The sequence below is a fragment of the Apis cerana genome, linkage group LG1 (genome assembly GCF_029169275.1).
Source record: "Apis cerana isolate GH-2021 linkage group LG1, AcerK_1.0, whole genome shotgun sequence".
NCBI lineage: Eukaryota > Metazoa > Arthropoda > Insecta > Hymenoptera > Apidae > Apis > Apis cerana.
Window position 1 is genome coordinate 19,540,732 of NC_083852.1, and position 24,999 is coordinate 19,565,730.

The following is a 24,999-nucleotide window of genomic DNA, read 5'->3' on the forward strand; positions in this document are numbered from 1 at the left end:
AACGAGGTGCCGGGCCGCTAACGACGCCCTGCCGTCGTTTCCCGCACCTGCCCCCCGTTCAACCCCTGCCACCATTTCACCACTATTTTCTCTCCTCTTTCCCCATCCTTCCCACGGTTTCCCGATTTAATAATATGTACTTTTTCTTTTTTTTTTTCTCTCTTTTTTTTTTCCTGCAAATTTCTTCATTATTCATTCAATATCACACCGGCGCGGTTCGCGCCTCCTCAGTTACCAGCAGCGCGTACTTTTTCCCCCCTCTTTTCTTTCTTACTTTTATTTTATTTTCGTCGCTTTAACACTCCGTCTCCGCCCTCCGTCCTACGCGCGGAGAGCACCTATTTTGTACGTTTTCAGATAGAAATAAAAAAAAAAAGAAAAAAAAAATAGGTACCAACTCGCACCTCGGTAGTAACATTATACGTATTCTCTCCTCTTCTTCGTGTTTTCCCTCGTTCCCCCTCCCCCAGCCAGCTCGTCGCTCCCCAACGTCTCGCCACGCTAGACATCGGCGTCGTCGATATCGTCGTCGACGACGTCACCATCACCGACCACCGACGCTCGCATCGTCGAATTTATTTCACCTATCCCCGCGCTCTCGTAATCCGCGAACCCTCGAGCGTTTTTCGAATCGTTAAAAACGCGAGCACGGCGCGGCTACCGAGACCGAGTCGGCATCGATCGACGCCATATTGGGCAGCAAATTATCTTGCTTAATTAATGTCGCGCTGGCGAATAATTGGAAAGAGACGGGACACAGAGAGAGGAAGTGCTCGCGGAAGTGCATAGCCTGGGAGTTTGCCTATACACCGAGGCTATCGCGAATCGATTCCTATCCCTTCCTTCTTTCACGGTCTCCTTTCTTCTTCCCTTCCCTCCTTCTCTCTCTCTTTCTCTCTCTCTCTCTCTCTCTCTGCCCCCATCGGGGCGCGCGCTCAAGGCTCGCTCCGTTCGTTTCGTTTGTCTCTCTTTTCGGTTCGGTTCGTGTAATTTCTGCACAGGAGGCGTTTGATCTGCGCTTTTGCGGAGAAAGGGCGATTAAAAAGTGCCGTGAGAATAACATAGCCACGGTGAAATCCGTCGCTTTGAATCCCCCGGGCGCTGGTCTCGCCAACTGTCCTTTCGTACCCCGCTTCCTCCTCGTCTTCCTCCTCGCCCACGCTTCATCCCTGTTGCGCCCACCTCTCGCACTTTGTCGATTAAGCAACGCGACCGTGAACGCGGGATTATATCGGTTTGCCGGTTTCGATGGTGAGTACGCGTACGGCGACACGCGAGCGGGACGGCGCGACGCTCTCGAGGACTTACGCGATTAATCTCTCGATGGTCCCTCCCCCTCCCCCGCCATCACCCACGTTATTAATTAAATGCCGGCGTGGCAGCCCTCGTTAAAAAAAATTCCCGTGTTTGCGACCAAGAAACGCGTTCCATTATCGCGCTGTTGAAAAACGCGGCGGCACATCGCCAACGCCGTGTTTCCTTCTCCTTCTTTTCCTTTTTCCCCCTCTTTCTCTCTTTTCCTTTTTTTCAATCGATCGCGATTTCACGCCTCGAACGGAACAGACTATGCCGAATTAATCGGGTAACACGCGTGTGTATTTTCCGCTCCATTCTCTCTTTCTCTCTCTCTCTCTCTCGCTTCGCGGGAGAACTCGTTAAAGTTAAACGCGTTTCCCATTCTTCGAAACGGAGGGACGATCTCGATTTAATTTTTCTCTCTCTCTCTCTTTCTTTCTCGCGATCGAAAAAACGAAAAATATTCTTCTCTCTTGAAAGAGAGAGAGAGAAAGAAAGAGAGAGAGAGAGAGAGAGAGAGAGAGAGAGAAAGAAAATTAGAATAGAAACAAAGAAAGACTTACATTGGATGTCGATCTTGGCAGGCGAACTCTCGATGGAGTATCCAGTTTCCTCGTGAGTGGCCACGCAGACGAAGTTTCCACTGTCGAGGATACGATTGACCCTGGTGATGCGAAGATCGCCACCGTCCTGATGCCTTCGCGGGCTCGGCGCCAGAGGCTGGCCGTCGATCTTCCACGCGTACTTGACCCGCGAACTCGGCTGCGCCTCGCATCTCAGACGTACCGGCGATCCCTCGGCGACCGAGTGCTCGCCGGGGCTCACGGAGAAGTAAAGGTCACCATCCTGGCCGAACACCGGTGACGTTACTGCGAAAAAGAGAGAGGGAGAGAGTGGATACAATCGAGAAATAATCGTGCGAACAAAGATGCGCAATATAGATGTATGATTACAGACCTGAAGGAGGATAAGGGATTTTACGACGGAGAGATGATCACACGGCGTTTTCAATGTGTTCGTGAGACATGTACTAATTTTATTTTTAAAAATTTATAATTATCTTTATATGAGTATGTTATAAACAGTTCTTGAGGACGAAATCGTGGATTCTTACACGAAAGTTTAGAAAAGATACGTTTCTCTGTAATTATACGTAGCGAGACCTTTGATCAAGTCGTAATCATGATTCGTGCGATCTATTCTGAAATTAATCTGAAAATAATCTGAGCAGGGAATTCGAGAGCATGCAGATGAACCTGCTTCACGAATCATTTTCCATAATTCGTCCCGTCCCGACAGTTCAACCCGCGCCTTTTGACATTACAACGGGGAACATTGGCAGATTCAATTAAACGCGGAATGGTATTATCGATTTCTATCTCGAAACTTTCACGATTCGACACCTCGAAATCGCGAGGGCGCGATCGAATTACAGCGCCGTGTACGTGCCGTGTATTATTAAAAAAAGAAAATCCACTAATTATCAGAGTGGAGAGGCGTGCAACAATGGAACGATAAACAGCGACGAGGGAGCGCTCCAAAACGGATAGCAACAAGAGCGAGACGATGTGAATACGGAGGCCTCATTAAGCTGATTGATAATTAGCACGGGGCAACGTTATTGTATCGATGTCCTTTGATTTCCGCGAGCGGAAAGCCTCTCCTCTCATCTGCCACGCCACCACCACCCCGTTTTCCTCCGCTACACCGTTTAATACGATTTTTTCCCTTTTCTTTTCGTTCCTCTCCCCTCTTTTTCTTTTTTTTTGTCATTGTTTCGTTTCGTCGCGATTCCTCTTCGCTCCTCAGCCATCTCTCCCCGACTCGACGTGTTTCCAGCCAGGATACAAACGTAGAAAGACCGCGTCCCTGGAGTAATTCCGCACAATTTGCCGATTGCCGGTATCCGACGATCCGTCGACGAGCAAGAAGAACCACGGAGGAAGTATAATATTCCGAATGATATCCGAGTGAAATACGCGACAGGTGTTCTCCGCGGAGTACGTATTCAATCGTTTATATCCAGCGCAGCGTCGTCCGATCGGGACGAAAGACGTCTGCTACTCGTTTAAACGGGGGCTTATTAGTTGCTCTCTAGTTAACAACCTCTCCTCAACCGAGCCTCCTCAACGGTTTAAGCTGTTTAAGCTCTCAGCTAATTAAACTGAATCCTCCTGATCTTATTCCACGACACGTGTCGCTCCATTTATTTACAACGTTTTCCTTTTTTCTTATTCTATCTTCGAGTTTGAAAAAGGCGAAGAAAAATATATGGATATCGTTCCGAGTTACATTTTACATTGGTAAATAAAAAGAGAGAGAGAGTCTGGCCAGTTTTTAATCGTTCGAGAGCAAATCGTACAGAGAGAGAAAACTCGCTTTCGAGCAACGTCCGCGAACAAACGTTGGGAACGAGCTGCAAATAGTCGGCCGTGCAAATTAAACGAACCACATTGTACAGGAGGGAAGGTTGGCGGGGCGGCGCGAGCGGAGCAAAAGGCGGACATGGACAGCCAGAGGGAACACGGTCAGGGAATGGAAAAAAAATATATATATATATACATATATCCAGCGGAAAGGGAGGGATAAGCGAAAAAAGTCGTAACAAGAATCATCTGTTCGAGCATATTTTTTTGGTCCGGGAACCGTTACCGCTTCCGTGTGTTGTGAAAAAGATGGATTCAAAAAGAAAAAAAAGAAAAAATCACGCCGCGAACGCGTTCACGCTCGCGATTTGGCGTAGCGTAAACTCGGTATCGTGTATCGACCGATCGCATCGCCGATTTCGCAAACATCGACCGCGTTTCTACTCGTATCTATGCGGACTACGCTCTCTCTCTCCACGTTTCATCCTGCTGTGGAGGGGTGAAAATCGATTGTTGCGTTTCCACGGGCGGCATACGCGAGAGGTGCACACGTGCACACACGGTCAACGGCACGTCCAAATGCGTCCACGCATTCACGCTTAACGGGTTTTCGAGAGGTAGCTAATTACCTTCACGGGGGCATAATGATCATTGGTGAACTCGAAATAACACAGGTTTCGAGTTCATGTTGACGGTTGGTGATCGATACTACGGCGAGAGGAGGGGTCGAGGCGATTGTACGAATAAATCTATTTAATATCCGTTAAAAAAGTATATCGTTCTCTTTGAGAAAAGTAGCTAATTATCGCGACGAATGTAATCCTTCATTCACGTTAAATTCATCGTAAGAAATCGTTTGAAACGAAGGAATTGTGATCGACTCAACGATGGTTGTTAATCGATTATTTACATCGGGGGAATATTCAAAAATTTACAATTTACCCGATTTACGAAAAAACGCGTTTCGAGGGAACGCAACGAAGATCGATCGGAATCTTCTTATTGTTGTAAAATCTCTGCCAATTTCTTCCGCCGGTTCACGGAAATCGATTAGTCGCCGGTATGCTGGAATCGTTACTAAGAATAACCCGGCACCATAATGCCCAGCCATAAATTTACCAGTTCGGTCTTTCTTCTTTTGTTTGTCTTATAATCGTCAGCCACCCTATCTAATTGCGGGGGCCCCAGGTAAAGGGGCCCCTGTTGCCGGATCCTTGCGTCACTTTCCAATTTCCAACCGTGTCCTTTGCGGATCCTATTATTATCTCGCTCTGGCCCGATATTAACCCTTAAAATCCCGGAGAGGGCGAGAGGCGAGACGGGATTCGAGGAGAAGAACCCGTAATTTCCACCGCGATCAATTTCGACCCCGCGCGCACGACGTAATTTTCGTCGAAATTTCGACTTGGACTCGCGACCTCTCTCTCGCGACCCTCCTCCAAACAGAGATAATAACGACCCATTCCCATCTCTATACCTCGTTGTTAAATTTTCCTCGCCGGGAGCCGGGGAGAAAAGAGAAGGTTCTTCTTTTTCTTTCCTTTTTTTCAACGCGAGCACTCGGCCTCGCCTCGACTCGACTCGGCTTATCCGCGACAGTCGGCCCGAATCCTAAAAAAAGAATGCGCGCGGCCGCTCGTGGCGGCCGATCCTGGAACCTTCCCGGAGGGGTAAACACGACCGCTTTTACGACCTACTCTCGAGATTACTTTTCTCCCCGAGGCGAACGCCGTCGTCTCGCGCCCCGTGCTCTCTCGTTGGCCGGGTGCAGCTGCTCGCCCCGCTTTATAGCGTTTACACAAGCCGGCGGCTCCGATTTTTCGGCTCCCGGCACGGAGCGGAGTGGAATAGAGCAGCGTAGAGTAGAGCGGGGCACACATTTCCATACGGGACGAAGATGGAGCGAAAACGGATCCAAAGCGGACAGCGGAGCATCGAGAGACGCCCTTTCCCTCACTCGATCCACTTCCGGCCCAACTTCAAAGCAAACCGAGTTATTTTCTACCGGTTGAGAGGGAGAGGGGGAAAGAGATCGCTCTTCTTTGGGAGTTACGCCGCCTTTCGATTGTTATTCGCGGCGCACGATCCTTCTCCTCTCCTCTTCCTTCCACGGAAGGAAAGAACGAAAGTTGTATACAGCTCGCCGAGCGGAACTTGCCTCGTTACCGAAACCTTTTCGTTGCCACGCCGACGCGTTAACGACCGGCTCGTTAAAATCGAAAAATCATTAGCCGGATGCCTTTCCGAGCTTCTTCGAGATTCCTCGTCGACCCGTCGAGTTGCCCATTTACCGGCATCTCGAGATTCCGACCGTGAACGCGATTCCATTAACGAGCCGGCCGACCGTGCTCCCGGCAAATTTCCACGTTAGAAAGACCTGTAATGAACTCGGATAAAAATCCACGATCCTGCGTGTCCTCCTCGCATCCTCGCGTTTGACGCCAACTCGACCACGAGCTCCTTTAATTTTACCCGCGAGGGGGAATGCGCGGGTTTCATGCGGACAAAAAGTTGCGAGTGTTTCGTAAATAGGGGGAGGGGAAAGAAAAAATTCACGAAGAGAGGGTCGGCAGATTTTTCACGGGATCCTGACCGCGGCTTAGGTCGAGCTTCTCGAAAGAAAACTCCGGATGCAAATTGTGTCCGGAATACCGCCTTCCAGACGCTCCTCGCGGCGTGAAATTCACACTCTCGGGACGTTTTTCACGATTCTGAATAACCTGAGAGTAAGAGTCTCCTTTCTTCGTCTCGGGGTGTCGAGACAAGACGCGAGCAGGTCTTATTTGAAAAAAAAGAGAAAGAAGGAGAAGGGAGAGAAATGAAAGGGAGAAAGAAAGAAGGAGAAGGGGGAGGAGAAAGGAGGAGAAGAAAGGAACGAACAGAAAGAGGGAAGAAAACACGGAGCGAGAGAGAGAGAGAGAGAGCGTGCTGGCCAAGGAAACATGGAAAAGGGAGGATAAGGAGGAGGGAAGACGAGCGAGGATCACCCCGCGACGAGTAGTAGCGACGCCCTTTTGACAGTGAAAAAGTAACGCCACTCTGCCGCGCTTCGCGGTGACCGACACAAAAGCGAGGCCACGAATTAGTGGCGCGTTGGATACGACGTTGCACTTGAAAATTTCTTATAGCGGGTCGTTAAAATAAAAGTTTCTCCCTTAAAAAATTTCTTACGAGCAACACAACGAGCTTCGCAATGGCGTCACCGGATAAAGAGAAATTTCCCGGAATGGAATACACATATATATATATACATATTGCACATACATGCATACGCATATTATATACACGTGTAGAAAGAAAGGCAGGGAAAAAGCGACCACTTTTTTTTCTCTTTCCTTTCCCTTTTTTCTCTCGAGCGAGAAAAGACGATGCGGCGAAAGGCATTGGCCACTCGTCAGACCATTTCCAGACTCGTGGAGGTCGAGGGGGGTGGATGAAGAAGGCGCGTTCCCGCCTAGGGATATCGCGAGATGTACTAACGCGTGTACCAACGTAGCAGCGCGCGTGTGAAAATGATTGAAAGGAGGTGGAGTGGGCGGAAATGCGAATGGGCGGGGACAAAGCGATCCGCGACGTTTCCTAGAGGAGAGAAAGGATCCTCGATCGGGACCCGGCTGGGGGTGGTGGGCGATAGAGAGGGTACTCGTGTAAAAAATTGAAAAATCGGGCGCGGAGGGGAGATCCTCGGCACACGTGGAGGGTCGTATTCACGTGGCTGTATTCATGAATCAAAAGGGAATATCCGTGGAACGGGAAAGGCCGATCGAGCGCGGTCGAGGGGGGGGGAAGGGGAGGCATGGCGTATCTCGCCGTGGCGGTTGTACGTGTATAATGACGACGCAAATTTCAAAGAAGCCTATCGGGCCTGCTCGTCGCCTGCTCGAAATATATTATCCGCGTCTCTTGCGTTCCGCGCGGGTCATCAAACGCTGCTTTTGCCCGCGACGAAGCGTTTTACGCCCTTTCAGACGCGGTGCTCCGCGCCAACGGCCCGCCAACCCAATGGAAAACAGACCGAGAGAAAGGAGGAGGAAAGAGAAGGAGAGAGAGAAAGAGAGAGAGGGAGGAAAGAAGCACCGGCAGAAGAGCCATTTCCTGTCGAAATATACGCCGCAGGAAATTCCGCTATCAAGCAACGATACGCTATCTATTTGTCGCGGTGACATCCTCCGAAAAGTAACGATCCCTCTTTTGCTGCGTTGTTTCGATCTCCCCGTTTCGAATTAGTTCTCCGATTATCGCGTTCACGTGTTCCCTCGGCGTTCCCGATGTTAATAAAGAACATTGTTCCCATTGCGGCAAGCGTCGTGTTGAGGAGTCAGTGATCGTTCGGTGGAATCTTCTTCTTGAAGCATAGCAGGAATTTTAAAGCAGCAAAAGGGAAGGAAAGAATGCGCGCGTTCCTAACACTTCTCTATTTTCCTCTTCGATTGATTCGAGCGACGACGCGATCTTTACGAGGCGAGAACGCCCAGAAAGCGACGGGGCTGGTGTTCGTAAGAGGGAAACTTTGGAAACTTGGGAAGCAGGGGTTGTCCTGTGCGTCGCCCGTTCCCCGGAGAAAAGCGCGTCGTTCTCGCCCTTTATGCGTAAATAGCCGCATTACGCGCTGCCTCTGTTTTTTATTCGCTCTCTTCCGAGTCGTTCCACCGGCGAAGGGATCAAAGGGCTAATACAATTTTTCTTAGTAGTACCAACCACCGCCCTCCGACCCCTCCCAACGACCTTCTTCGTCGCGCGCGTTCACCGACTGCGCGTGGCGTCACGGTTTCAGAAACACTTTAGAACGAAAGAGAAACACCGCCCGTGGATAAAGAGAGGTGTATACACGGCCACGGGTAAAGAAACCGAAAGCGAGAGAGAGAAAGAGAGAGAGAAAGAGTTTCAAGTAACTCCGAGGCTGAATAACATTCGGAGTATAAAATAACCGCGCACGCCGGGCCACGGACAAAGGGCCTTTAGTGGCAACCAGTGTAAAAAAGACGCAGACGGAGAGAGAGAGAGAGAGGACCCTCGATGGTGAAGAGAGAGAGAGAGAGAGAAGGCGTGGAAAAAAGCACGAGTGTACTGGTACCCCTTTTCAGGGCACAGGACGTCTCCGAACGGCGGGACGTTCGTTCTCATCCGTAACCCGAGACGTGTAATTAGGAGCACCGGACCAAGATGAATAGGCAAGTGGCCGGTGGGGCAACAGGCAAAGAAAGGAAAAGTGGGGGGCCAGGAGGGGGGATTCACGCTCGTGACGCGGCCCATCCATCGACAAGCAACCGACGAACCACCGTGTGCATCGTGTGCCGCGGTTCTACCTCTGCTCCGTCTCGTCTCACCTTGCCACGCGGTTAACCCGATTCGAGACACCGATCAAAGTTCCGCGCGATCCTGTTTATACGCCGCCAGCTTGCTTCGGCTTCCTCGACCCGCCTTGGATCGTTATTTAAGAACACGGACGGTTTTATCGGTAGCCCGGCTTCCACACGCTCAGAAAAAGCATCCATCCTGTTGAAATAATTTCCACCGACCCAACATTCAAACCCCGAACGTGGCATGCATCGAAGGATTCTATTTGGACTGCGGTGATATTTTTGGATCCAACGGATCCAACTTTCGCTACTCGATTCTTGAATTTTGATTCTTGACTCGGACAAAAATGTTAAATCCAAGTTCAAGTTTCCAAATTGGCAGATTCGATTCGAACCTATCTTTAAATGAATAGTAAATATCTAGTACTGGTAATTCGAATGAAAGGAGTAAAAAAAAAGTAGTAGAAAGTGCATGGATCGGCGGGATTTCTCGTGAATTGCCTCGTAAACAGAGATACGAACGCGATAAACCAGTTTGGCATTTTTCAAACCATGTGTACAGACGAAGAAACCCTTTGCCTTCTTCAGTGTTCACCGCGGTATCCCATTCCTGTTCACAGCCATCGCTACTAATTACACGTGCAGTCGCACATATACGACGGTACCGTCGATATTAGGTAGGTGGATACGTAATATGGCCCCCCTTTTCCGCCGAGTCTGCGTATATTCGCTTTCTAGGTGTGCATGGCTATCGAACCGGTTCTCTTCTCTGAGAGGGGGAGAGAGAAAGATAGAGAAAGAGACAGAGAGGCGGTAGCAGTGGGTTACCGGCCGGCATCATGGACGATGGAGAAATACCGTAGCCAGCATCCACCCGACTACCACTACGCTGCCAACGACACCACTAATACCACCACTTCCACCACTACCACCATCAACATCAGAGAGACATTGGCATCGTTATCAACAACACATCGTCGCTTCAGCCTGTGAGCCCGAATTTCGCAACGGTGCACGTGAGAGAGATCGGCAGGCCTGATTCTTACTGTCGACTGCAAATTGGAGCTACAAGCCGCTTTTTCGAATGGTCGGTCCGACAAGAATTCGCCGACAGTGTTAAAGGGCCATCGATACGGCTTTACGTCCGCTCTCGATTTTCAGCCAATACTCCGATATGCTTCCGCCGCCCGAGCCTCTGCTCCGTTCTTTGATCTTTCGACTCAGGAATTTGTTGCCATTGAAACGGGAACGTTTGCAAATGATGCTCATAGTTAACGATTCTTACTTTCCTCGATGAAAGAAAAACAAGTTACGACCATCGCTCGTATTATGGAAACACGTCGTGTTTATACGAAATACGTATATGTTGTTATTGCCCATATTATGAAAACACGGTTAAGAATTGAAATAAGAATCGAGAATTAAAATTAAAGGATTTGATCGATGATAAAAATAATTCGACGGATAATTACGTTCGCACGTTCGAGATAAAATAAAAAATTAGAAGTAGGAGGGAAATTGATAATAAACAAATTGAAATAAACAAATTCGATGCATTTGTTTCGCGGCAATTGGTTAACCGTAATTATTGCGCAGCCGGTAAAAGAAGAAAGGAACGAAGTACGGTGATCCGTTACAAGACTAGGGATAAACGATTTCGAACGATAGACGAAACCGTTTCCACCTATAATAGTATCTCACTTTCATCTCTGATCCGTTCTTTTGTGATTCATCAGGGATGTGAACAGGGGAGTGAACCAGAGGGTTGGAAAAGAATCCTTCGAATCGTCGTTATGTGCGTGTTATATTATATACGGTACTCACGAAGGCAAAGCAGAAGCGTAGTTACGTCGAGACGCCGCATCCTTTCGTTGGCTTCGAATTGGAGAAACGTTCGGTTCGAAACTCACTCGGGAAGGAACTGAGCAGGAGGACCGTTCCGTATTTCAGAATCTTCACGTCGCTGTCATTCTATTTCTCTTCCGTATAAAGCTTGCTTGCGGACGAACACACTACACGAAACAAAACCAAACGAACCGAACACCACGAAACGACGCGCGATACTGAGGGCCACTAACCCACGCCGCGTCCTAGCGACCCCTACTCACGGGGTTCACGGCCGATGCCCTGAATTACGCTCTTACCACCAGATGGCACCTTAAACTGACACGCAATACGAGTTATCGACACATACAGAAGAGATTCTTGTCCACGATTAGCGCGCGTTATTTTAAATTAAAAAAATTTCGATCAAAGATTTCATATCGCAGATTTCAATCGTATCGTGTGAATCGGATAGATTTTTTTTTTATTTTGGAAGTTTCGGATATTGTTCAAATTGAAGAAATCATGACGATTACAATTCAAATTCGATATATTATCTCATACATTTTATTACACGTACGTCGTTGTCTCCCTCATCATTAATCATAATGTTATCGTCAATATTATTTATAATAACAATCTAAACGATCATATTTACTTACATCCCTACATTCACTATATACTTTTTTTTTTATCACTTTACATATTGTTTTTTTTTTTTTTTTTTAGTCCATACATCAACTTTCGCATTTGTGGGGATTCTCGAAGAAAAGTTTCGTTTCTTATATCTTTGATCAAAAAGATCGTAAAATCGAAAATATAAATTTCAATTCTAGCGGCACTCTATCATGAGCATGTTCGCGAATATTTTATTTACACAGTATAATATCCAAGATGAAATGAATTAAAATCTCGTGATTTAGATTACGGATGTTAGAATGAAAATAATAGTAATTTTCGGATAATCTTCCATCTCTCTATCAGTTCATACAATTATATTTCAGAAAAATGGTACATATGTACACAGACAGATCAGCGTGTCTTTCTATATATATATATATATATGTATGTATATATTTATATATAACTTATGTACATAGTATATGACGTAGTATTCGTACACGAACATATACATACATAACCTCTGCTGAGAAATCTTTTAACGAAGGATCTACCTTATTTTATCGTTATTTCCTGCAAAATTCTATCTAACTACGTTAATTCCTCTGAAGGATACAAGACTATTTATATTATATACATCAGAGGCCTTGATCGACATCGAATGATTCGGTCCTTTCGCGAAACGATTACCTTTGGCACAGTGCAGAATTAGAAAATTCGTGACTCGTACAGTAAGATTCACCATATGCATTCTGGTATATGTATAAACGGTATCACATGTATATAACGCTAACCGTAAGCGAGAAAAAAAGATGAAATAAACGCTCCATTCCCTCTTTTTAATATACGATTTTAATCTTCCATTTAAAATATTATTATGGATATTTATTACTTTACGAGATGACTAGGGATCCTATAATAACAAATGAACATATATTCAAAGGAAAAGAATATCTTGTATTTGGGTTTAAAATTATTATGAAATTGCACATTTCAACATAAGGAGACGATAAATGAGACACGTAGAAATTAAAAAATGAACCTGATTAAAAAGGAAAATTATTAAGTCGAAACAGTTAATTTTAAACGAATTTTAAACGAATAACTCGTTTCTCGCTCCTTCGTTCCATCCGTTTCAATCGCATTACTCTTGATTTAAATTTCAACTACGCGAATCCTTTTAAGAAGAGAATGGGTATGGCACTCTCGTTTCATAGGGTCATACGATAAAATATCGAGACCCAGCGATTCAACGATATGTCTAAAATTAAGAGGACTGTCTTTGGCCATATTTCGCATTGTAACAATCTGCCATCGACTTTTCAAAGTCCGCTTAACTATTGTCGATGATATGTAGCCTTCATATCTCCACCAATTGGCGACTTTGATATTCACTTGCGATCGCCCCATCCGGCGCTGTTATAAAACCAGGACGAAGCGCTCTCGTCCCTCGTTTTACTCCATGTATTATCTAAACTACTGCCTCCTCCATCCTAAGAATAATTCAACGAGGTTACACCCGATACGAGGTTACGACCGATATAAATAACAAGTTTCTAAATATGAAAGGAATCCAGGCTTACCACCACGTTTAATTGATGCGTGGCAGGGGAGAGATAGTCCATGTTGGTGTAATAAGAAGAATAATTTTGGTAGCATTGCTGTTGGGAGGTGGTTGTTGTCCATGCTAACCTCTGATGGTCACTAGGAAATCCACCGCCGCTCTCCGTGACAGCCGGGCTCCAAATACTACTGCTACTGCCACCACTACTGTACACCGTTCCCCCTAACTAAAAAAGATCATTGTTCGAAAACTCCTTATCCACCGAGGGTAAAACTCATCTTCGTGTAACGATGGTGAGTCTTGGTCGATAACTTACACTTGGTGGGGTTGTACTGGCAGCCAAGAGCAAACTGGTTGCACTTCCTGCTGGTTTGTATTGCGGAGAATCCCTCAGAAGAGCCGGAGAACTAGCAGCAGAACCACCTGTACCTCCGCTTCTAAATATACGAATTAAAATTACAAAAAAGATATAAAAAGCTAATATTCGTTCAGACATTGGATAACAAAATTTCCAATGTTAATCATTTTAGATATATATATATGAAATACAGAAAAGGAAGAATTGGAGTTAAACGATGAATCCGTTCGATTTTTATCGCTTAAATTTTTTCCAAATTTATTTGTTTATTTAACTTGAGAAGTGAAAATGAATAGGGCGTATTTCGAGAGGGCTTTAACGAGAAAAGTAAGATAAAGGTATTAATGTAAACGATATTTACAAAGGTGTCGTGGCTGGTACAGCCGCTGCAGGCGTGGGTGTGGTAGCTATCGAAGGACTTTTTCCAGAAGGCGGATTATTGCTAGGATTTCCCGAAGGCTTCTTGGATCTTGGAGCTTTGTCCTGTTGTTGCTGTTGTTGCTTTTGCTGTTGTCTGCATTTGGCTCTGCGATTTTTGAACCACACCTACAAACACGCATCGACACAAACACGTGTAATTTATGCATTTCGCGCGATAAATATAAAACATTTCAGAACATTTCATTTTGTTTATTGGAATTTTTCCTCTCTTCTCTCTCTCTCTCTCTCTTTTAACACATGGTTGAAAACAGCTTTTATAAATATATTTTTTATATTTTTGCGTCGAAACGCAGTAAAGTACACAGGAGGTCTCATAGGAAACGAGCACGAAATGATGTACAAAGCTTTTATAAAGCTGGCGTAATAGCCAATTATAAGGGAATGTAGCACCGACGTAACTATCAATTACCAATGAAGACGGCTTCGATAACACGAGCGGAAATCTGGCGTATCGTTCGTGCCCTCCTGTATAATGACGAAAAGTAAACAGGTTGACGTGTGAACAAACTTCCGTTAATGCCATAATTTCGCTAACTTTCGATTATTCGTTCGAAACTTGGATACGTGGTCCTCCTTCGTGATCATTATACGTATATATACCAACTTCTTCTTCTCGTTCACCGCGCCAATATTAATTAAAAATAGTAAGTACCATCGATGAGTTAATTACCGAAATATCGTTTGGGAGAAAAGCCGATATTAAAGATTATTGCATAACCGACGAGTGACAGTTCGATTACAGATGACTATCAGCTATTTTCGTGTCCAAGCATGCGACAGACTCGTCCTTCGATCCGTCGTTCGCCCTCCTAGATTTCCAAAACGCGAGAACGACCTTTAAAGAAGGAGGCGGGTGAACGAAACGGCTGGAAGAACGAAGAGGGAGAATAAAGAGGTGAGAGAGAACGAGAGATAAAGAGAAGGGTGGGAGAGGGGGAGGTGAGGACAAGGAGGAGAGGGAGAGAAGGAAAGAAAGAGAGAGAGGGAGAGAGAGAGAGAGAGAGAGAGGAGCCTAGAGAAGCCCTGCGCGATCAATGTTAGAAGCGGAGAGGTGAGCTTGGGTTTCTACGGATTTTCTGGGGAACGACACGAGCAACCCGCGTTCTTCCACTGAAACTGCTCCCCGGTGTATGTTTCTACAAACTCTGTAAAAACGAATTCTCCACTTTTAACGCTCCATCCTCCCATATTTATAACGTTAAACACTTTTCCTTTTTCTCGAAATGGTCGCGACATCGCTTATTCCGATTAAATATGGAAGAAGAAAGAAAGGAAGAACGAACGGACGAGCGAATTGGAAAAATAATAATAAAGATTCGCGCTGACAAGTCGAAATCGGTTGCCAATCGGAGGTTCGATCCGCGTTGACCGGTTCCGTTCGATTGAAAAACCGCGCAGGGGTCGGAGAGAAAACCGGAGCCGGAGAGGAGAAGGCTCCGGTTTTGCAGTCGGCGACGAACGTGCGGAAGACTATGGGCCCGGTTGGACCCATTCAATTCATTTACGGGGCTGGGGCCAGGTGCGTTGGCCCGCAATTGCGGATGCGGCGCGCCCTTTCCGCCCGTGATGAGGGTGGAATATGCATGGACACGTTTTCGGTGCCTGTTGGCTTCGAAAGTCGATTCGGACGACACGAATTCGTTCGTGACACCACCGTGGTGAGTTAACAATTCCATGAATCGTTGCGTTCGCCATTCAACCATTTTTGTCACGGAAATTTCCCTTTTCTCGATCGTTCAAAGCGACCGAAACATCCCGGAACGTAGCGTTCGGGGGGGGAGGAGAGGAGCGATGGAATTCGAAATTTTTTTTTTTTCAACAAGGGAACGAGCGACGCGAGCACACTTACAGTAGGGCGAACTACTAACTTGGTTAACACTCACGCTACCCACGGAAACACGAGCATCCAATAAATCGATGCTCCTACGCCTACGGGTCGTAGCGACTATCTGCATGCCGACAGTGTGCAACCCCTCTCGGTCGTAACGAAACACCGGCCGGTGGTGTATCGTTCCCCGTTTCGTTCACCACCGTGGTGCAAGAGCAACCTTCCCTTGCGCCTCCGCTACTTCCACATACCTGCACTCTCGACTCCGGTAAATTGATCTTCATCGCCACTTCCTCCCGCATAAATATATCCGGGTATTTGGTCTTCGAGAACAAACCCTCGAGAACGTCCAATTGCGCCCGGGTGAAAGTCGTCCGTTCTCTTCGCTGCTTCCTTGGATTACCTTTAACAGAAAACAACCCCCGAATTCTTTTCCCGTTTCCTCTGCTTCAATCCCTTCCTCCCTCCCTTAACCTCCCTTGACCTTCCTCTCTTCAACCCTCAACCTTGGCAAACTTTTGAACGAAGAAAAAAAAAGAAAAAAACGAGACAGAGACTAGAATCTAGAATCTAGAGAAAATAGTATGAAATGAGGGGCACTCACAGTAGTAGGACTCACCGGCGGGAGTACACCCTGGATATCCGATGGTCGAGTGGAGGGCCTCGATGGGCGGCATGCCGAGGGCGCTGACGTAGGGGTTGGTCTTGAGGGCGCCGTAGGGCCCGGCCGCGGACGCCCCGAAAGCGGCGGGCCCGAAGAGATCAGAGGCCGAGGTGGTGGAGGCGGCGAGGCCCCCGAGATCGGTGGCGCCGGCGCCCCCGCTGCAGCCGGAAGTACCGCCGAGGCTGTTCGGCCACATCAGTACTCCCTCTGCCCCCACCACCTCGACCGCCCCCCCGCCTCGCGGCCGATTCCACGTAAACCGCCTCCGCCTCTAGCAATTATCCGCTGCTTCTGAAATTCAAAATTCCAACAGTATTCGCGACAGGCTAATTGCGACCCCCTCCCCCTTTTCGAAGGATGTTAATGTCGCTCGACCGACGCTCGCGACTTCACGAGGCGGACGCGCATGAATTTTCACGGTGATTCAATTTAATATCGATCGTTCCCGCGTTTGATATGTTCGAGCCTCGTATTACGTAAAAGTTTTCAATTACACGCTCGTCACCGATTTTATATGTAGGAGAGAAGGCTCGACTATCAAAGAGGGAAAGGGTTAACTATCGTCTCGTTTTGTAAACGAAAGTAAAGTTGCGCGTAATGGAAATTTTTGCCTGACCGTATGCTTTGAATGTGTATATATATATATATACATCACGATAATATCGAAACGGATCGCGGAAGATGGAAATAAGACGCGACGCGGTTGGCAGCTGGCCGCGCCAAGGATAATCCAGAGGAGGATGCAACACGACTCCACTCTTTTCGAAGGTGCGCTCTCAACCCCCCTCGCGTTGACCCCGCGTGGACGCGAGGTGGTTTCCTCTCGAAAACTGAGAGCGACTTCGAAAGAAAGGAAAAAAAAAGAAAGAAAAGGGAATAGAAAAAGGGCGATTTGAAAGGGTACGTTCGTAGCCTTCCCGTTTCACATTTAGCCGACGCTACTTAAGCCGTCGTTTTTATCCTCTCCGATTACAAAGTCAAGAACGGCCGGTCGCGCCTTTCCACCTCTTCTTCCTTCTCCAGCCTTTCTCGATCTCGCGCCTCGCGCCACCACGAACGAGAGGCTTATTAATTTTTTTTTATTTATCGCCCTCCCGTTTATCGCGCCTCGCATCTGTCCAGCCCGACGGAATATTTGCGCGGAATATTTGCCTCCGTAAGAGGAGGGGAGGGGGAGAGAGAGAGAGGGTGCCGTCTCGCATGTGTTCCGGATTAAGGTAAGCTAATCATCCGGTAATTAACATGTGCGATATGTGAAAAACAATCGAGCGGTGACGACATCGGCGCAGAAGGCGATGATCCGGTCGACACGGCGGAACGGAAATAATTGGAGGATCGACACACGCGATGACGGGCAGGAACGATTTCGAAGCAATTTCGCGATTTGTTACGCGTAGATCTCGACGCGATGCGCGAAATGAAATTTTCCATCGATAAATCCCGCTTTAATAAAGCATTGTTTCCGTTTCGATGGGATGGAAACAACAAGTTTCGTCGTTGAAAGGAACAACGGGGTGCGCGGAAGGGTGCTCGTGCGATCGTTCGAGCGAAACTTCCTTCGCGCAAATATGGACGGAACACCCGCGTCACCCTTCCAATATCCGCTCCGACGACTGTCGCGGTGTATCGTGACCCGCTGCGTTCGTCATCGAAACTTGAACAACAAGTTGAGTTGATCCGAGTTGATCGAGAAAAAGAGGAAGGAAAAAAAACGCGAAACCTCGTGTTGGACGATATCGAAAGAAAGTAAAAAAAAAAAAAAAAGAAAAAAGAAAAATCGATATTTCCTCCGAGGAGGATTTTTCAAAGGTTGGATCGATTATCGTTTAAAACGTTACGGATTACTCGCCATACTTTTCCGTATCGAAAAACAGCGAAATGCAAAATTGTCCGTAAGCGTGGATAAGTTGGAAACAATATAACCGCGGTAACTTTTCCGGTTTAATTACGTTCTTTGCCGGGGATCCCTCCTTCGAAATGAAGTTTCAGCCCGATGAAAGAGAATCCATAAAGCGCGAGCTTCCCCGTGACGCCTCTTTCCAGCCACGCTATATTAAAATTTGGCTCACTATGAAAAGAAGGCCAGCGAAGAAAGGGCGGCTGCTTTTCGAGGGTCCTCGTGAAGTAAGTCAGGCGCGAATCTCTACTTTTGTGCACTCCTGCGCTTTACACTAGCCACAAAGCACTCGTTACAACCCGGCCAGCGTATGGGCTGAGAAACGTGCAAACAATCATCTGTTGGCAATATTTCCCGTCTCGTTCCTTTCACGATTCACTTCCTTTCCTCGAGACCGCCTCGATCCTTCTTCCGCTCTTCCCAAAACTTGCCCCACCATCTTAACCAATATTTAACACACGCTCGCGAAAATTCCATTTTTCGACGCCACCTCCCGCTCTTTTTTCCCCTCCCCCCGAAACGAACTGGATAGACAAAATCTATCCAGTTTACACTCGGTCGTGATATTAAAAGCGAGCCGCGAGGGGGGAGCGGAGAGAGGAGGGGAGCTGGTTGCTCGAGAATCCTCCCCGGCCTCTGGCCAGAAGTCTCTTTATCTTTGTGCAGTTCGGGACAATGCACTTGTTACAGGCGGCCAAGTGTGGACAAAATGCCCAAGTCGCCACTCGATTGGCCCTCGAGCAGGGTGCTCGACGTAGTCTGCGACCCCGCTGCTCCAGCGGGAAGGCGGCAGCGGTCCGAGTCCGAGGAGAAAGACCGAGAGCCTGCCTTTTCCACCCTCTCCCCCGATGAATCGATCTCCCGTTCCAATCCCACCCTCGCCCCCTTCGTCAGTTCGGCCCTACTGCAAACACTTTGTGTTACCAATCCACGTATGTATATTATATATACGTATATGTATATATATATATATATCCCTAATGACTGTTAAATCCCCATTATTGCGTATCGCGTGTGTGCGCGCGTCTCGAGGGGGCGCGCGTTTAAGAATCCGATATGCGAATATTATCGACAAGATCGTTCGGATGGATTCGATCCGGCCACGTGCCCCTTTTATCTTTTCTCCTCTTCGGCGGATCCCAAAGTGAATTCCACCCGCGTCGCGGTGGACGCGATGTGCGGTTCTTTAACGTTCGAGCGTTAACCGCAATCGGATTGCAACCAAGTTGACCGCGAGCTGAAAAATACAGAACGCGTGGCTGTTTCTGTTCCATGTATATATATATGGAATAATCGAGCAGGATATATATATATTCCAGGATTTCTCGGGAGAAGGAAATACGTTGTATACGATCGTAGCTGAACCGGGGGCACAATTTGCACCGAGTAGTGTATACGTTCGGCCGCGGTACAAGGAGCAAACTCCAGCTATCGCGAAAAGTTAAGTTCCGTCCGCATTGTTTCCACGAGTGTTTGCACACAACCGCATTGTTCCTGAAGAGCACTCGCTCGCTACGGGCGTCCACAATGGACCACAGTGCACGGACCGTGTAGCACCACCGTGTCGTGCCAGTCTGTGCGTGAAGAGGGAGGGAGGGAGGGAGGGCGATGGGGTTCCAGAAAAAGCCAGCAAAGTAGTTACCCCGGGTATTAACCGATTTTACCAAATATGCGTTTCAACCATCACTCGTTCAACCTCCGACCGCGATCGTTATTGCAAAAATCTCTTCCCCCTTGGGTCTTTTCCACCCCTTGGCTGGAACGGCACCGTTGCAATCGCGTCACGAGGTGTCGGAACAGGCGGAGCGTCGCGATTTTCCAGAAACCTTTCCCTTCAAGGGAGAGGACTCGACGAAAGAAGAGAAAAGATCCTCGAAAGGAGACGAAACAGAGGGAACAAAAAATCTGTCCGCGAGCGTCTGCTTCAATACCTCTTCGAGGAGAGGTGGTGCGGTCTTCCATCTCCGCGTTTTTTCTTCGTTTTCCCCGTACAGTCGTAGTATTGAATGCAATTTAGCCCGAAGGACGCTGTTGTTGCGCGTTCATTGAGCGTAAAACTTAATTCCCGTGGAAATGCCGTGAGCTAGATATATATATATATGTGTGTGTGTGTATGTGTGTGTTGCTAGCATCTTCGAGGTTCTTTCTCTCACTTGGATTGGTTAGGTTTTATTCTCGATCGAAAGAAAAAAAGATTCCAAACAGGGTTGCTTTCTATCCTCCTTTCCTCGAGGGGGGAATCAGCCCTTTTTCTGTTCCTTTCTTCCTCTTCCATCTCCATTCTTCCATTTTTCCAAACTTACCGACTCCTTCGGACCAATTTCAATTCAACGAGGTTGTTTCGCTCCTGTGGGTCAACGTTCACGTTATCCTCTCTTCCAATTCTTCCTCGACCAGAGGGTCGTCTTACGCTCCATCACGCGTTCTCCCTCAAAAATCGCAATTAACGATGACCGAGTCGATCGACTCTTCTTCCTCTTCAAGAAGTATTTCTCCTCTCGATTCTTGCTCTTCGAATCGTTCTCCAAACCGAACACCAAAACGTCCTCCTCTCGCCTTGACCTTTCCTCGAGATTTCTCGATTCTCGCGAGAATCGAGAAATCGAAAAAAAAGGAAAGGAAGAGCACGACTTTTTGCCGGGGGAAAACGCCGGGATTCGAAACGAGTTCTCCGCGAGGACGCTGCACCCCGTATACACGAGGAAGAGACCGAAGGTCCTCCTCGTGGAAGGCGGACCTTAACAGGGAGGGAGGCAAGCCAAGAAGATTATCGTAAGCAGATTATTTCCGTGGAAATCCTGCTGGCCAACTCTCCCGACACTCTACCACGGTCAAACGTTTCGGGGCACGGAATCGTCCTCTGGAATCGCGGCAGACGCTCGTGCGAAATTTCCTTCCGATAACCGCGGCTGGTGTTGTTGCGCGAGTTTTGTGTTCGACGCGGTGGTATTCAAGTTTCGTTCGAGAAATTTTATTACGTATCCGACACGTGGTTGTTCGCGACAGGGTGTTCAATCGTCCGAGACAAAGAAATTTTATCGTATCCGACACGAGGAATCGCGTTTGTTGAACGAAGGTTCCTTGGACGGAGTTTATCGAAATTTCCTTCGATGGCCGACACGGTGTTGTTACGATTTCAAGTTCCTCGAGAGAGAGTATAAGTGGAAATTCAACTTGTATTCGATTAAATTGTCCGATTTATTACGCGAGTCTCGTTCAATGCTCAAATTATATAACTGTTGAATCACGCGTCATCAATGGATCAACTTCAACGTATTAGCAGCGATCATTTTTCATTCGACGACTGCCTTCAAATCTTCAGGAAATGGATACGCGAGTTTCTGCAAGTTGTTGGGTATTGGTTCAAATTTGCACACATTACTCAAACGAATAAATCCTATTCGTGTCGTTATCACTCTCGAATTCGAATCGAATTGATGATTGGGAAAGTTTGAGAAACCGAAGTGAACGAGAAGTCACACCTATTTGTTTCAAGTGAACGCGACGATTAGATGAAACAGTGAGACGAGGGGGAGGAGGAGGAAATGCGAGAGGATTAAATATTTTACATAGACGTTTCGTGATTATTTAACTGGGAATCGACAACGAGGATTCGACTCGACTATCCGCGCGACTCAATACCGGATATAATTAATAAAACGTTCGACGCATACGCGACCCAACTTTTTGCAAAACTTCCTTTTTGTTCTTTTTTCCTTTTTCCTTTTTTTTTATTATTCCATAAAAAAAAGAGCAATCGTAAATCGTAACGGTTCGAATTTCACGAAACCAAATTCGTAATTCTTCCACGATATTTTTCAGCGACAACTAAAGTTGTTAAGCTTTCCACGAAATTAATACATTTGTCGCGACAGTATCGTTACGTATTATATTATATTCGTACGTTATATTTGTACGATACGTAAGTGTAAAAGAAAAAAAAAGAAAAAAAAGGAAAAAAAAGGAACGAAGAGTTAAAAAGCTGCAACGCGTTCAAGTTATTCGTAAGTCGGCCCGTTAATTTTGCCCGATTCTTTTCTCGCGAATTGGAGAAAAAGAAAAAAAAGGGAAAAAAGGAAAAAAAAAAAAGTTCTCTCGCTGTTTGGGAATATTGCAGGACATTCGTCACGGATTTATATTCTCTCTTTGGTTGAATGAAAGCTCGGCGTACGCCTCGCCGATTAAATGCCGCCGTTTTCGAGGTTTTCGCGCACCGCAGCGTCCGAATTTGGTTGATTCCGTTGGTCGGGCTTTTCCCCAAACCCTGCGGCCCCCCTGCGTCGCTCTCTCTTTTTTTTTCTTTTTTTTTTTCCCCTCCCCCCCTCCCCACCCTCATTTACCGCGAGAAGTAATCGCACGGATAATAAATCCCGACCTTCGTATAAAAATTGGCGAAAACTGTTCTCGCGATTTTCACAATTATTCCTCAAACAGAAACTCCCTCCCGCACGTCTTAACTCACTTGCTACCTTGTTTTGTTAAAAGAGAGAGGAAAGAACGAAACAAGAGGTTGTCGAGAAGAAAAATACGACTTACTTCAGTTTCCAAGTACTCGAAGTATCACCCCGGTGCGGGCAGACTATTCGCATTAGGTGAATTATCGTGGTTCACCTTGCGAAGGAAACGGTGCCGAGCTATACCTCGCAAATCACTGATGTACTCGTAAAGGGAAGCCCAGTCACTGTTACGAAACGAATAAACATCCGATCGATAGCCGCGTAGTTGGTGATTCTTGGTGACCGTAACGTGCTTCGTACGTAGCCGACACGGGATCTCTTCTCTCTCGGAAGAAAAGCGAGAGAGAGAGGGAGAGGGAGGGAGAAAAAGAAAATCACGCCTCTGCCCGAAAACAACTTCTTCCACGGACTTCCCTCGAAGGAGAGCTCCTCCGACGTCCCTCGACGACGAACGCGCGAATATTCCTCCGAGGGGAGCGAAGACAGGGCCGAGAGACACTCGCGAGAGTTACTTTCAACCCCCGGGTAGAAGGGAACGATGGACGGAACGGTGGAACGCTCTTCTCCACGCGGTGGTAAACGCACTCGAGAGTTGGTTAACACTCACCCGTGGCACTGGGAACGGCGTCGAGACGGGCAGCGATGGGGATGTTTTTCCTGAGCGGGAAGCGGTAAATCCTTCGAGTCGGCGGAGCTGGACGAACAACGGGCGGCGTGCGTGGCTGTTGCGAGGTTGTCGACGACACTGTCGAAAACAAAGGTTAGGAAATCCCTAACCTCGGCCGGTTCGGTAGGAGTCGGTCGATCGGTCGGCTCGGTTCGGGTCGGTCGGTCGGTCGGTCGGTCGGCTCGGCACACGGCACCACACCGCTACACTCGCCGCTACTGCCGCGACGAGTTTTGCACTAGCGAGTATATCACACCGAATATGTAGACCGATAATGACTATTCTATTCCCTAATCCGGCCGCGTCCCCTTGTTCTTTTTCTCCCTTTTCCTACTACTCTTCGTTCCACGTTCCACGTTCGATCTCTGTTCCTCCTCCTCCTGGTGTAGCAGCACGTTCAGGTTCGTCGCACTGTCCCTCTCACTCTCTCTCCCACACTCTCTCTCGTTCGGCGGCGCGTTCCGTGTGCGGGATGTGGGACAAACCCGGGACAGATGGACAGGGATAGACGGTGGTAGTAGGTAGAGAGAGCTGTGAGCGCGGCTATTATAGCAGGAGGGCGTAGGAGAGCCCAGCTCAACTTTTCACGAGAACTTTAGTTGTTACGGATCGCTCTCTTGGCCGAGGGGTTATGCGCGAGGGGGGCGCTCGCTCGCAGGAGACCGGACCACGAACCGGTCGAGGGGAGGGACCGAGGGGAGGGTATCCAACCACGGAAGGGATGGGGTGTATCGGTGGAGGAAGGGAAGGGAAAGGGCAGGAGGAGGAGGGAGGGGAGTCGGCAGTTCCCCGAAGCGACGGGAAGGAGGGGCGGCAGGGGGTGGTGGAGAAAGAACGACAGAGTTCAGGGGGTTGAAGTAAAAACGAGACGGGCGATACGGCCGAGCGTGCGCGGGGGACGGAGGGAGGAGGAGGAGGGAGATGACGGGTGCGGGTGGTGGGGGCGAGAGGGAAAAGAGGTGGAGAGAATGGGAAAGAGAAGGCGAGGGCGAGACGGCGGCTCGGTTGGGAAAGGAGTAAGGGTAGTCGAGGGAGAAACGAAGCTACGATCGGGCAAAGTGGAAACGAGAGCACAATCGTCGAGGAAAGCCGAACGGCGTCTGCTCGTGGAAAGTTGGCGTGGCTGGGGATGTGGCATCGAGGCCGTATCGAGGTGGTGGGGAGCCAATCGGTACGGGCCGCGGCAACCAACCTAACCAGCCGCGATGGCAACGTTTCCTCACCACCACGTTACGTACAGTCCGTCTCTAAAAATATATCCGAGCTCCGAGTTCCTCTTCCTCTCTCTCTCTCTCTTTCTCTCTCTGTCCCTGCTTCGTCGTCCCCTTTTCACCGTTTCCTTTCTTTCCATTTCTTCGACCTATTCGAAAAAGATACGCGAATAGATTTTTAAACGGGAGGAAATGGACGGGCACATCTGCCGGCTATTCTCCCGTGAGACGGGAGTCGTCACGTATACACACATATATATACTTTCCTCGCGGATGATTCGATCAAGATTCGATCGATTTCTCCATGTTAGAGAATCAATTATCTCGAGCGTCTAGTTTTGCGAGAATTGTAATCGAGTAAAATGTCTCGTGGCGAGACAGGATGACGATTCAGGGGCGGGGCACGGAATTTTTGCCCACGCGACGAATAATCTCGTTCCGGTAAGATGTGCGCTATGTGGAAGAGACAGACCGATAAGCTTGGTCGGCTTCGCGTTCGCGACAC

At 47.8% G+C, this 24,999-nt stretch overlaps 2 protein-coding genes across 8 annotated transcripts in view; both read right to left on the reverse strand.

The window, feature by feature from the left end:
- The window catches only part of LOC107993065 (inactive tyrosine-protein kinase 7-like), a 57,587-nt gene extending 46,544 nt beyond the window's left edge, over nt 1-11,043 (reverse strand). Inside the window, exons 1-2 of the mRNA XM_062087366.1 lie at nt 10,787-11,043; nt 1,860-2,165 (exon numbers count right to left, since the gene is read on the reverse strand). Coding sequence (XP_061943350.1) covers nt 1,860-2,165; nt 10,787-10,826 — 346 coding nt within the window. The 5' untranslated portion in view covers nt 10,827-11,043. The remainder of the gene's footprint in view (nt 1-1,859; nt 2,166-10,786) is intronic.
- Nucleotides 11,044-11,318: 275 nt separating this feature from the next.
- LOC107992956 (homeobox protein otx5-B) lies at nt 11,319-24,384 on the reverse strand. Of its 7 annotated transcripts, XR_009833462.1 has the most exons (8): nt 23,224-24,184; nt 16,203-16,553; nt 15,850-16,001; nt 13,691-13,875; nt 13,288-13,408; nt 12,991-13,197; nt 12,450-12,900; nt 11,319-12,320 (listed from the first exon to the last, which is right to left on the reverse strand). XR_009833462.1 is itself a non-coding variant. In XM_062087414.1 (7 exons), the coding sequence occupies exons 2-7, from the start codon at nt 16,456-16,458 to the stop codon at nt 12,799-12,801; spliced, it is 1,008 nt and encodes a 335-aa protein (XP_061943398.1). In that variant the 5' UTR covers nt 16,459-16,553; nt 23,224-24,384; the 3' UTR covers nt 11,319-12,798. The 7 variants fall into 7 exon arrangements, 6 of the variants coding, with proteins under 6 accessions (XP_061943398.1, XP_061943395.1, XP_061943396.1 ...); XM_062087414.1 differs by having other exon boundaries at nt 11,319-12,900; nt 16,218-16,553; nt 23,224-24,384; XM_062087411.1 differs by having other exon boundaries at nt 11,319-12,900.
- Between the last annotated feature and the right edge of the window lie 615 nt (nt 24,385-24,999).

Coding starts and splice junctions, on each gene's coding strand:
- LOC107992956 (XM_062087411.1), bottom strand. CDS start 16,458: ATGTGGCCGAACAGCCTCGGCGGTACTTCCGGCTGCAGCGGGGGCGCC. Junction 16,002..16,202: donor CGCCGGTGAGTCCTACTACT/GTGAGTGCCCCT, acceptor TTTCTGTTAAAG/GTAATCCAAGGAAGCAGCGA. Junction 13,876..15,849: donor TACCGGAGTCGAGAGTGCAG/GTATGTGGAAGT, acceptor GCGTGTTTGTAG/GTGTGGTTCAAAAATCGCAG.